This window comes from Exophiala aquamarina (assembly GCF_000709125.1).
Source record: "Exophiala aquamarina CBS 119918 chromosome Unknown aczIA-supercont1.1, whole genome shotgun sequence".
NCBI classification, from domain to species: Eukaryota; Fungi; Ascomycota; class Eurotiomycetes; order Chaetothyriales; family Herpotrichiellaceae; genus Exophiala; species Exophiala aquamarina.
In genome coordinates this window covers 4,183,544-4,196,357 of record NW_013550587.1, presented here as the reverse complement: position 1 = coordinate 4,196,357, position 12,814 = coordinate 4,183,544, and the positions used below count along the sequence as shown (strand labels likewise).

The window sequence follows — 12,814 nt, the reverse complement described above, 5'->3', positions numbered from 1 at the left end:
GCACGATCTGATCTAGCCAAAACTCAACTGCGCAACTTCTCTTCCAGAATGGTTTCTCAATCGGTCAACAAGACCGCTCTACATCCTGGCGGTGTTGAGTATGTTGCTGCCTCGTCCTCGTCGTCTACAGAAGCATTGGACTAACGCATCTCTCCAGGCCGTCGCGGGAACACACGGAGCTCGAAGAAGAACTCCACTCCACAGCTCACATCGACTATGATCGTGTAGCCATTGTTGCCAACCCTTCAGTATCAGCTCTCTATGAAGATGCTCTAGTCTACGAGACTGGCTCAGCCATCACATCCTCAGGAGCTTTGACAGCCTACTCAGGTTCTAAGACAGGCCGTTCGCCACTCGACAAGCGGGTGGTCAAGGAGGAATCGTCAGAAAAGGATGTCTGGTGGGGTCCCGTCAACAAGGCCATGTCTCCCGAGGTAAGAACTTCCTCCCTGACCCCAAACACTTCCATCCATCCATTTTCCTGTCCCCTGGCCGCTCGTTGTGATATGTCATGGCCCCCCTACCTGTCGAGCATCAGCCAGACACAGGCGACGATGCACATCGAGGCCGTCCTTGTCCACCCAGTGACCATGGGCGTGGCTTGTTCCCCGCCATGCATGGTGATGCAGTGCTTCGCGTGGGTGAAGCTGATCCTGGGTCACCTGGATGGGCGGTTGCCCCGCGTTGACCTAGCTTTTACCCCATGACGCATTGCACATGTTTCTCTGGGCCGTGAGGCTTGGCGGCGGGTGTGGACGGGCGGCTAAGGCGAGAAGAGGCAAGCGCTACACAGGGGAAGCGTCGGCATCTCTTTTCGGAACTGGTCCTTTCAGCCCCACCATCACAATATCAGACACCGAATGGCCCCAGGCTTCGGCTCAGCACTGCTACTACTTCCGTCGGGAGAAACAGGAAAGGCTAACATGAATTGAACAGGTCTGGAAGATCAATCGAGAACGTGCCGTCGACTACCTCAACACCCGGAATCGAATCTATGTCATTGATGGCTACGCCGGCTGGGATGAGCGGTACCGCATCAATGTCCGAGTTGTCTGCGCCCGTGCCTACCATGCCTTGTTCATGCGTAACATGCTGATCCGACCCAAGCGAGAAGAACTGAAGAACTTCCACCCCGATTATGTCATTTACAATGCGGGTTCATTCCCCGCCAACAGATACACCACTGGCATGACCAGCGCCACCAGCGTTGCCATCAACTTCGCTGAGAAAGAGATGGTCATTCTGGGTACGGAATATGCTGGCGAGATGAAGAAGGGTGTTTTCACCGTTCTCTTCTACGAGATGCCCGTAAAGCACAACGTCCTGACTCTACACTCTTCGGCCAACGAGGGCCAGAATGGGGATGTCACCGTCTTCTTTGGCTTGTCTGGCACCGGCAAGACCACTCTGTCTGCCGACCCCAAGCGCAAGCTCATCGGAGATGACGAACACTGCTGGTCAGACAAGGGTGTCTTCAACATCGAGGGAGGCTGCTACGCCAAGTGCATTGGTCTCTCTGCCGAGAAGGAGCCAGATATTTTCAACGCCATCAGATACGGATCCGTGCTGGAAAACGTTGTTTTCGACCCCGAAACCCGTGAGGTTGATTACGACGATTCGACACTGACCGAGAACACTCGCTGCGCCTATCCCATCGAATACATCGGCAACGCTAAGATCCCTTGTCTGAGTGACAACCACCCAACCAACATCATCCTCCTCACGTGTGATGCCCGTGGTGTCCTTCCTCCCATCTCCAAGCTCGACACTGCCCAGACCATGTTCCACTTCATCTCCGGATACACATCCAAGATGGCCGGTACCGAGGACGGTGTGACCGAGCCACAGGCCACCTTCTCGTCTTGTTTCGCTCAACCCTTCCTGGCCCTTCATCCCATGCGCTACGCCAAGATGCTTGCAGACAAGATCTCCGAACACAACGCCAACGCATGGTTGTTGAACACCGGTTGGGTTGGTGCCGGTGCCAGCACCGGTGGCAAGCGCTGCCCGCTGAAGTACACTCGTGCTATCTTGGATGCCATCCACTCTGGAGAGCTCGCCAAGGCCGAGTATGAGACATACGATGTCTTCAACCTCAGCGTCCCCAAGAGCTGTCCCAACGTCCCTGACGAGCTGCTGAACCCCAAGAAGAGCTGGACCGGATCAGCTGACTTTGGCGAGGAAGTCACGAAACTCGGCGTACTTTTCAACGAGAACTTCAAGAAATATGCCGACGAGGCCACGGAAGAGGTGATCAAGGCTGGCCCGACCGTGTAAGAACGGAACGCAAAGCGCGAGGATGAGTTTCGCGGGTTGTGTTTCCTTGCGTGTCTCTTATTGTTTTCTGTTCCTGTACAGAAGCCTAACCTGGACTGCATTATCATGGCGTTGGATCAATATCAGCTGCGTTCGATTGTTTGAGAAGGAACAACCAGCAATACGAACGCGAGACGCGAGAGGCATCACGATGCAACGAACGGACAACCGATGATGGCCGTCCCCTCACTCTTCTGTCAGTTTGCCGCCTTTGTTATAATTTTCCGTAAAGCGTGGCCAACAGAAGAGGGGATTTAGATCAGCCTCACAACATTATGCCTGCCAAAATTTACAACATTTTCCATAAAACTACCTAAAGTACCTTACCGTATCAGATCCCAGTAGCACCATTCTGTTTTCCTATCGAGTGGTGTTGGAGCACACAAAAAGACCATGTTGCAAATAGCCGTAATTAATGTGAAACAGCATGACCTCATTCAATTGCCGGTTTCTAAATATTACAATTTACCCTGAGGCTCAAAATGAAGGTTCCTGACGGTTACCACTACGGAGTGGTGTGTGCAGGATAATAATGATGATAATGCTGAAACGGTAGATTGCAACCCCCACCAAGATGACCAAGGCCGAGCACAGCCCATACTCGTACCTCGGGAGAGATACAGAGAGACCTTAGGATGGAGAAGGTCCTGGGGGCAGTTTTAGGCGGGATCGCGCAGGTCGGCAACAAGCCACTCGTAAGTTCTATGGAACAAGGCAACCAAATTTGGAAGTTGGATGCTGCCCACTAGCAGTGGTTAAACTTTTCAGGGTGCGAGCGTGGACGCGTTCGGGAAGCTGGTCACAATTCTACGGGTTCCGACGTTTGATGGGCGGTTGGCGGCGGAGGCGGACCTGGGAGAGGGTGAGTAGGAAGGCCAAGTGGGAGCCGCCATGTGAGGCCGTCGGGGAGTCGGGGCTCGGGAGTCGCCCTCGGGCGGAGCATTCTGCGAGTTTGAAAGAGCCGATCCCCAGAGTTTTCTGGGTCTCGATAAGAAGAAAAAGACGAACAAGAATAGCAAGGTAGCATTTCTTCCGTTCTCCTTTCTGTACCCTTTCCTGGCCGAGGCAGGCGCTGGGCAAAGGGGCATGGACTAGGCCAGGCCTGGAATTGCTGTGTCTTCTGTACACGGACCCAACGAAACATTGATGCTTGCTTTTACAATAATCTGGAGTAGTGACATTGATGGTCTGAGCGGAGGCGATGGCGGTCGTGCACATGCGCACACAATGGTCCAGGGGGCGAGGACGAGGACGAGCCTCGAGCCTGAGATCCTTAGGCATAGGGACGCTGAGTGCCCTAACTAGAGCCTGCCGAACGCCTAGAAGGACGCCATCCGTAGGCGCACTAGGCGTTGAGAAACGGACGCCTCGGGCACGTACTCGTAGTAGTACTCCGTTAGGGAGGGAAGAATAGCCCATAGGCGTCTTCTAGCCACGGCTGCCCTGCCAGACAATCCCACGCTCTCCTCCTAGGAGAAGCATGGGAAAATGGAGGAAGCAAGGTCAGCTGGCTTCGAGCTGCAACTTCCGAGTTTGCATAGCCCGGCAGACTCCACCCGATGATGGTGGTAGTGGTGGTGGCAGCGTATACTCGAAGTGCTTGAGGTCTACGAGGACGTGCTACTGGGCATTCTGCCTCGTACTATTGCTGCCACTGCAACGTCCATTAAATGGCACTGTACTCGTAGTCGTCCACGCCAGAAGGCTAATGCGATTTTAGCCTGTTTATGCCCGCTCGCATTTGGGCATTTCGGCCTTCCACAGATGACTGTGGATAAGTCGTCAGTCGTGACTAAGGGAACTTGTTAGTGAGCTCGTTGCGTCGTGCACTCGGTCAGGACGGCGCCACATCGCCTCTGGAACTGCTAGTCTTGAATTAGGCATGGTAAACTGAGCCCTTGGCCCGGTCACTGGCTCGAGGACCCCCAACAGGAAAACTCTCCTCAGTGGCGCCGCGTTGGCTTCGCTTGCCATACTTAACGGGGTGTGCATCCACTACTCACTTACGAGTGCTCAGTGCTCAGTGCTCAGTGCTCAGTGCTCAGTACTACTATTACCACTACCACCATTATTGCCACTGCCACTGCCACCGACTACTCCTCCGTACTAAGTCACGAGTCACGACCCGAGTTGCGAACTGCCAACTGCCCACTCCAACCTGCGTCTTCCACAGATCTTCCGCTTCCACTTCCACTTCCACTTCCACTTCCACGTCCACTTTGACTTCGACTTCGACTGTACCCGCTCATCCACCACCACTGCCCTCTATTCTCACACATTCCAAACCGCTTTTCACCAGCATCTTCGAATTAATCATGCCTGATCCCGACCCTCAGTAGCCGTCGACGCACACGCTACCCTCCGACTCCCTGCACGCACTCTTTACAGGACTCGATCTGTATCGGTTACCACCACCACCACCACCAGCCGCTTCTCACCACAAGAGCCGGGTTTCTTTCTAGCATCGTGCGATTGCTCAACACCACTCACTTCCACATAACCTTCAGCAAATCCGGCCATCCGACTATCCGCCTCCGTCAAAATCCCTTCTGCCGCCCCGTCCTCTCCTGGTCTTCGTTCCGGCCAAACCCATCGGCAAACCCCGCTATCATCGACCGAGTTGTCTGAACCTGTTCTGATCACCGAAGCCACGTTCCTCCGGTCGCTCACTTGAGTCCCCACGCCTGCCGCTCAGAATGCTCATCAACGGAGAAAAATTTGCCTGCGAGGCTTGTGTGAGGGGTCACCGTGTTAGTTCTTGCCATCACCAAGGTATGTAGACTCTCTTTTTGGGTTCACTGGAGTGGTTACCCTAACTCTAGTCCTGTCTAGATCGTCCTCTCGTCCATGTCAATAAAAAGGGACGACCGGTTTCGCAATGCCACCACTGCCGAGGTCTGCGCAAGGCTCGAGCCCAGCACGTCAAATGCGAATGCCATGACAAGGCACATGCCAAAGAAGACTGTCCGCATGACAAGAATGATGCAAAACCAGGTACACCACCTGTACAAGCCCGTCCCACCCAAACTAACCACCCCTCAGAGCCGCACACCTGTTGCTGTGGACACGGCTCGAAATGCACATGCTCGCTGAAGAAGGAACACCTTGACCCGGTCCCGGAAGATATTCCTCAACTCATTCAGCCCAAAGACCACCCTAAACATCGCCCCAATCACAACTCACACGAGAGTAAACCAACGGTCTTCACAAATGGCCACCATAAGCCCGTTCATAAATTCAACGATGCCCACAACCAACTCGGCAATCCCTACAAGATTCCTTCTCGTTCTCATTCCCTTCATGGACACCGGGACATCGCTCAAAGGTCAACCGACAGCCTCCCCTTGACCAAGTACTCCAAGCCCTATCACGAGTCCCCGCTCCACAACTCCATGACAGAAGCTGTCGAAACGATGCAAAGAAAAGTCAAATCCGAGCACGCCTCGCCTGTCCTCGGTCCACAGACTTATGCTACGAATCCCGCCATCCGAGATCTGGCCATTCCCAATTTCGACCCAAATGCCTATGGATACTCCCCCTTTGGTACCGAGAGCCCCAATACCCAAAATCACAGTCTACAAAATAGTCAGAATGCAAGCCAGCAAGACTTGACTCAACCTGAAGCAATTCCCGAGAGCTGGTTCATGACATACGAACAAGCTCACGAGTACACGCCTCCGTCCTTCAATTACAATGACGTCTCGTCCGTCGACTGGTCCACGTACAATTTCGATACAGGCAGTGCCAGCTACACTCCCCCGAACAACGGCAATTCTCCCTTTCTGCCACAGCAACCCACTTGCAATCCATATGACTTGTCCAATCAAATCAACCGTATCGGCATCACGTCTTCTAGCGGCGAGGCTTCAGAAGTTGAGGAACAGTCTCCTCCAAACCAGTGGAGTAACGATCGGTCGGTCAGCAATGACCGCCAAGTAAGCGTTGACGGCTTCAACGATTTTAGCAGTCCCGGAGATGATGTCTCCGATAAATACCGCCTGAGCTCGGCTTCGTCGTACTACGGCACCCCTCAGGCTAACATGCTCGCCAGTGACAATTTAACTGCCCTTGATATCGATGATTACATCAAACGAGCCGAGCAAGAGACTGCCCGGATGGCATTGCAAAATCAATTGGCCCAGATGCAAATGGCTCAGCAGGAGGCCCAACAGCCACAACAGCAACCGCAACCACAGACGCAGCCACCTTCCAGATTATCAAGTGTCAGCCGAGGCATCACTCCAAGCATATCAACACCAGGTAGTACTGCGACTGGCGAGCACTCCTTTACCATACGAGAGGCTCAAAGGTATGCACATTTGGATGGTTACTCACCCGAGCCGTTGTTTCAACAAAAGCGCGCTATAACACCGACGATCGCGGATGATCCCGCGTGGTCAGTTGCCCCGGACATGTCGAATCCCGAATCGGTCTTGAACGATGAAGGGGAAAATGAAGACTGGGTTCGATGACCTGTTCACCATGTATGATTCGCATCTCCTGCCACATACTTGTACTCGACACACAAGCTACTTCTGGTGAAACGGAGAGTCGAGAGTCAAATTCCTCTAATCACTGGAGAACACAGTCAATTTACGAATTTAACGACGACACAATGCACACCTCACGGGTCCCATGGGAAGGATTGGGATAAAATATGGATCTACACAGGGCGTAGAAATCAAGGTGTCGGAGTCTTTGGAGCACTGATCGAGCAAATTTCGAGCACAGAACCGGCTTTTCAAAGTCAGCACCATTTTCCTTTCTGATATGTGGACGGGCGTTTGTGTGCCTTATCTACGTTGATTTAAGATCACAGGTGCAATGGGGAGAGCTGACAAAGGAACTAGTTGGGTTTTTATCTTAGTTTCGGTGTTTTTGGTTCTGGCGTTGTTACGAACCACGATCACTCTTCGTCCCTCACAAGAGGCATCGGAGGTGATGCAGTGTCTGTGCAAAGGGCTTTTGCCTTTGCACGTGAATGCACATAAAGGGATTGATCGGCGTTTTTCCCCCTCCTTTCTTTCTGAAAGGTGAGGTTGATGCGACGAATCGAAAGATACGATCGTACTGGCTGGCCGTGTGGCCTCCGAGAGAGCGAGACATGCAAATAGATTGATTCTTCTGTTCACCAATATGGAACTGACGTTGGGGTTGACGGGTTTTTCACCCTCGTTTCGTTCTGATTCTCTGATTCCATTTTTCTTGGGTTGTTCTCCGACCACGGCTTTTCCCTCCGCCCAGACCGGAAGATATTGACTGTTTATTCATCTATCACTCCGTACATACTATGCTACCTACATAGGTAGTCGAGCGAAGAAAGCTGGATTGGGCTCCCTGGGGGAACCCACGCGAAGCTCACGGAGGTTCCTCAGGGAGTATCTACTATCTCGTCACGACTCACAAGTAGGAAGAACAAAGTGACTGGTATTAACGTATCAACTTAAGGTGCCTGAGTCCCTATAGGACTCGGATTCTCACCACTTCCGAACCCGGCTGAACCGGTCTAGGACTCGGTTTCCTCTCCGATGAGAGTACGAATGCTCCGCACCGCCACCATGAGAAGTGTGCCTCCCATTGCGGAGCACCAAATGACGATAGTGTGGGTAGGCGGCGTTCAACAGGACTCGAGCAGTTGTCGTTGCCTTGTCCTTGGGAAACAAGCCCGCGACTTGTTTTGATAGACAATCCTGCCGCCGCTGGTCGTCGCTGGCTGCGGGCTCGGATTGGTCCTTCTCTGTTAAGGTACGGAGATGACTGATGTACTTTTACCCATGTCGGAAGGATGGCTGACTGTTTCTTTTTGCAAAGCGCCTAATCCCAGGGGAGGGGCCGGTTTCGAGCCTCAGTGTTGGTCCTGCAGCTAGTCGAGGGTCTGCCTAGGTATCGATGGTGCCACGAGGCATCAATGTCTCCTGTCTCCCTGACGACAGGTGCGACAGTTCTCTGTCGGCGAACTCCAATGTTGAAAGGTCGGTGTCAAAATTGCAGGCTGCTGTTCGCTTGCATAACCCTCCTGGCTGCTCGTTCTGCTCTTATGCGTTCCTTTGTATGGTTGTCCCGTGACTTCGACTGGTGCTTCCGGGAGTTTTTGGGAATCTCTTCCTCTTCGTTCTGTTTCCCGGGTCATCATTCGATTCTCGATTGTTTTTTGGGTGGCCAACTTAAATTGTGCGATTCCCCTAATTAATTTTCACAGTCCGCTGATCTTCCTGGCGAGTCGAGATAGCTCCGGACTGCTAATAACAGCGAGGCCCTCAGTGTAAAGTTCGCATCATTTCCAGCCTAATCAAGTTCGCCAAAAGGACATTGAAGTTCTGTCAAGATACTGCGGAGAGTACCAGAGCTGGTACTTGGGGATAACAAGGAATAACTTCACGGGCAATCTTCATAGTATCAAGAATGCCTACAATTGATGTCTCAATGTCAAAATTCAGATGCCGCAATACTTGCAGATCGTGTTGTATTGCGGCATCTGTCCAACAAGATCAATGTCTCTCGTCCGTGGGATTACCGACTCTAGTCTGCTGATCATTTCTTGCTGGGGGATCGTGGTTATTTTGCCAGATAGAAACTTTCTGTCAGCCGAGGCATAGTATATTGATGATCCAGTGACAAAGTTGTAGGTCAAGATCATGCTTTCGATGGCCCACCCTCTAGGATCAAACCGTTTGCGGCAGTTAGGTTTTTCGTTCGCCAGTAATCTACCTAAGGTACTCGTATGATTTCTGACTGGCATTATTACATCTGTATGGTCATTCACGAGGCGCAGCAAGAACAACTCCTACTGGTAATGATACAGCAGCGGCAGTGGCAGCTTATCGCCCATCGCCCATTATATACGCGTGGTTAGTGTCGAGTGTCGCAGTATATAGTAAGTAGTAACCAACCTACACCATTCCGGCCTTCTTCACCACGTCCGCTACCCACCGCATCTCGACCGCACTGACGCCGCGCGCGTACGCTTTGGTGCCCGTGTACACGAACTCGTTGTAGACGACGGCTTCGAATTTCTTGGATCCTCCGCCGCGGCCACCATCAGGCACGGAAAACAATACGCTGCTCGGGTGGATCGCCACGGGCTGATTCGTGAGCAGTGTGCGGTAGCTCCCGTCGCTAGACAGCCGGGCCACGTTTGGGTGGAAGCCTGTTAGCAGGCAGTGCAGTATGCGCGTGGGAAGGGTTGTTGGGTCGGATGTCGGTGGTTGTGATGGTAGCGCTGGCGGATCAGTGTCTGTCTCGTTCTCGTTCTCCTCTGGGGTGGGGAGGGTTTTCTTTTTCTGCTGCCGCTGCTGCCGCTGGTCTTTCTTCTGGATCGCTTTCTGCCCGCTGGCGTATCGTGCCATCAGCGCCGTCAATTGCTTGCGGACATCCATCGCGCCACGCATCGCCCGGTGGCTGATGAAGCGTGCCTCGCACCACCGCTTGCGGTCTGTCGTCTCCGACGCATACGCCTGCATGGCCGCGAGCAGGGTCAGGTGGTCGCCTTCGCGCCGGAACAAGTCCCGGCGCAGAGCCTGCGCGAGGGATTCCCGGGTGTTATTGTTGTTGGTGCCAACTTCCTCGTTCCTGTCTGCTTGGTTTCCTCGCTGGGGTAATCTTGTGGTAATGCTTAGAGGATCTGATGACGTGGTTGAGGCGTTGTGAGAGGAGGAAAAGCTGTGCTGGATGTTCAGGAAGACGTTCTCCACGCTGAGCGCCGAGACAATGTCGATGATTTCCTCGATGCAGTTGTGTTCTGGTTCAACGCTGGCAAGGAGCACGCGGGCCAGGCTCGCAGGGAGTGGAAGAATGCTCATTTCCCGCCCTAGCGGTGTGATCTGGCCATTTGTACGGTCCAAAGCCGAGAGTTGAAGAAGATGGACTAGTGCTCTCTCCAAAGCACGACGAGGCGGTGCGGTCAACAGCGGGAAGGTGTGCAGCTCGGAGATCCCGTGTGCTTTCAGCGTCAGTACTAATTGGCTCAGATCGCACCGCAGGATCTCAGGCTCAGTGTCCTGCGCCAGCTTGTAGAACTCCTTCTCCGGGTATAGTCTGTGGGCTGTACCGGGGGCATCACGTCCCGCGCGGCCAGATCGCTGGTTGGCGGAGCTGCGGCTGATAGCCACGGTGAGTAGTGAGTCCAGGTTGAGAGCTGGTCGGAACAGGCGTTGTTTCGCCTTCCCCGTGTCGATAACATGCCGGATCCCTGGCACGGTAATGGAGGTCTCGGCGATGTTAGTCGCGAGGATAATTTTCCGTGTGAATTTAGGGGTCGGTTGGAAAACGCGTTGTTGCAGATCTGATGGGAGTGCTGCATAGAGCGGTAGGATAAGCAGTTTGGGCAGTGTTTTTGATAGTTGCATGTCCTTTGCGATGGTGGCTGACCAGGATTGAACGAGATGAAGCAGTGACTCGACCGTTTCCTGTCCGGTAAGGAAGACCAGAATGTCACCAGGAAGAGGCGAGTGCGAATGGATGTGCATTATTTTTTGGTACGCTGCATCCAAAAGATCTGAGACGGGACTTGGTGTATAATTTATGGTGACGGGGAACTGACGGCCTTTGATGAAGAGCGCTGTCGCTTCAGCATCATCTGTGCCATTCGTGCTTGAGGTCGAATCATTGGGGGACTGAGGGGTGACATTCTGCACGCCGAGGAGATCATCATCGTCTTCGAAGCCGGACCATTCTTCCTCATTTTTTCCTGGCCTAGCGCCGTCCGTGATATTACTATTGTCGTTGGAATTTTGTTTCGGGCTGTTGAAAAAGTCTTTGATCTTCTCCATGTCGGCTGTGGCACTCATCACGACGACCTTCACTCCAATACCACCCCTGCCGTCGTCACCACTCCGTCGATCCTGTAATCGTCGTAGAAATCCAAGCACCAGATCGACATTCACACCTCGCTCATGGACTTCATCAACGACTACCACCGAATACTCCTTCAACCAAGGATCTCGCAGCATCTCCTGTAGTAACATTCCTTCTGTCATGAATTTGATCCTCGTCGAAGGGCCTGTGCTATTCTCAAAGCGCACCGAGTAACCCACAAGCGATGCCGGGCTGGAGTTCCCCAACGGCGTACCCATCTCCTCTGCCACTCGTCTCGCGAGTGAAATTGCAGCGACCCTTCGCGGTTGTGTGATGGCGATACATCCTCCGACGCTGCCACCGGATTTCAGCTTCGTCCTCTGACACCAGGACTCATTGATAAGAAATTGAGGGATTTGTGTGGATTTCCCCGAGCCAGTCTCTCCCACGAGTAAAAGAACACCGTGCTGTCGAAGGCTCTGTCTTATTTGGTCTGCGTGTGCGTAAATCGGAAGTTTCTGTCGTGTAAGCAGCAAATCCTGAGCTCGCTGTTTGAGGTTTGCGTTCCTCCCTGGTGGGGTTCTACGATGGGAGTTGGTGCTGGGGAAGGTGCCGGCTGGCTCCTCTTCTCCATCATCCTGGATTCGCTTTTCGGGGAAGTTTACGGTTTTAGCTTGAGGCTGGTTCCGTCGAGATATGCCAGACCTGTGGGCCTCAAGAGACTGTTTAAATGTGCCTTGGTTTGAGCGAAAAGCTTCAGTGGCAGATCGCTTTTTACCTTTTGACGGCTCACCCATATTTTTGCGGCTATGAGAAGGGTGGGCGGTGGAATCTATAGGCTCGCCTCGAGACATGGTGGCTCGTGGGAAATCATGGGATGATGCAATTCGATCTTGTGAAAACCCAAAAAAGTCTGAAGTGATGTTTTCTGAAGCCCGGAGCCTTGTCGGTGGATTAACCCGTGCTTGGCACCATTAGCTCAGCCTTGTGACCATCAACGCCCGCCTTCCACGACAATTCTTGCTGCTTTTTCTGCCCACCCTACAACCTTTGTTCTCGACCATGCACAGCTCACTGATCAAGTATCTGCTATGATACATCTAGTAGTGTGCTGGATACATTAACTCATTCTAGGCAATGTAGCTACGAAGCCATTTGGTCCTGCTCTTCATCTTCGTCCCGATAGGGTGGGCCGATCTCAGAAGTGGCAATGACTATTCATACGTACTTTATGTACTTACTAGAAATGGCATGCAGTGAACTCTTTCTGGCATCTACCCATCAGGAACCTTGCACTTGATTTCAGCGACTCGGACTTTCTCCGTTCTGCTAACATGCGTCATCCAAGGTCAGACAAGTCGCTCAAGTCCCGAGACGAGATATTAGATGTGAATCTTAATCGACACCTACATTTGCTTATGACGTCTGGCTATGATGGCCTGGATACGGACGTTGTTACTCATCACTTGGATGGAGGGTGAAGTATTTCCCTACGTGCTCCGCGGTACCTGGACTTGGATGGCTGATTACTATTGCTTAGTATGCCCTTTAGCAACACTGGTTCTTGAAACACCAATCAGCGCCATGCAAGGTTACATAGGCATCCCCTTTGGGAATACTAGCAGAGCCACTCGCGACACAGCCTCCAATATTGGCTACTAGGAATCCTGCAGGATCTAGTTAATGTAACAGCGACAGCTTCTCC

General features: G+C 52.7%; 3 protein-coding genes across 3 annotated transcripts; 2 read left to right on the top strand and 1 right to left on the bottom strand.

The window, feature by feature from the left end:
* Nucleotides 1-48: 48 nt before the first annotated feature.
* A1O9_01478 (phosphoenolpyruvate carboxykinase [ATP]) lies at nucleotides 49-2,277 on the top strand (the record flags this gene model as incomplete). Its single annotated transcript, XM_013410636.1, has 3 exons — nucleotides 49-98; nucleotides 158-434; nucleotides 937-2,277. The coding sequence occupies 3 exons, from the start codon at nucleotides 49-51 to the stop codon at nucleotides 2,275-2,277; spliced, it is 1,668 nt and encodes a 555-aa protein (XP_013266090.1).
* Nucleotides 2,278-5,012: 2,735 nt separating this feature from the next.
* A1O9_01477 (uncharacterized protein) lies at nucleotides 5,013-6,788 on the top strand (the record flags this gene model as incomplete). The annotated part of the gene is made up of 2 exons (XM_013410635.1): nucleotides 5,013-5,088; nucleotides 5,149-6,788. The coding sequence occupies 2 exons, from the start codon at nucleotides 5,013-5,015 to the stop codon at nucleotides 6,786-6,788; spliced, it is 1,716 nt and encodes a 571-aa protein (XP_013266089.1).
* Nucleotides 6,789-9,206: 2,418 nt separating this feature from the next.
* A1O9_01476 (uncharacterized protein) lies at nucleotides 9,207-11,963 on the bottom strand (the record flags this gene model as incomplete). Its single annotated transcript, XM_013410634.1, has 1 exon — nucleotides 9,207-11,963. The coding sequence occupies one exon, from the start codon at nucleotides 11,961-11,963 to the stop codon at nucleotides 9,207-9,209; it is 2,757 nt and encodes a 918-aa protein (XP_013266088.1).
* Between the last annotated feature and the right edge of the window lie 851 nt (nucleotides 11,964-12,814).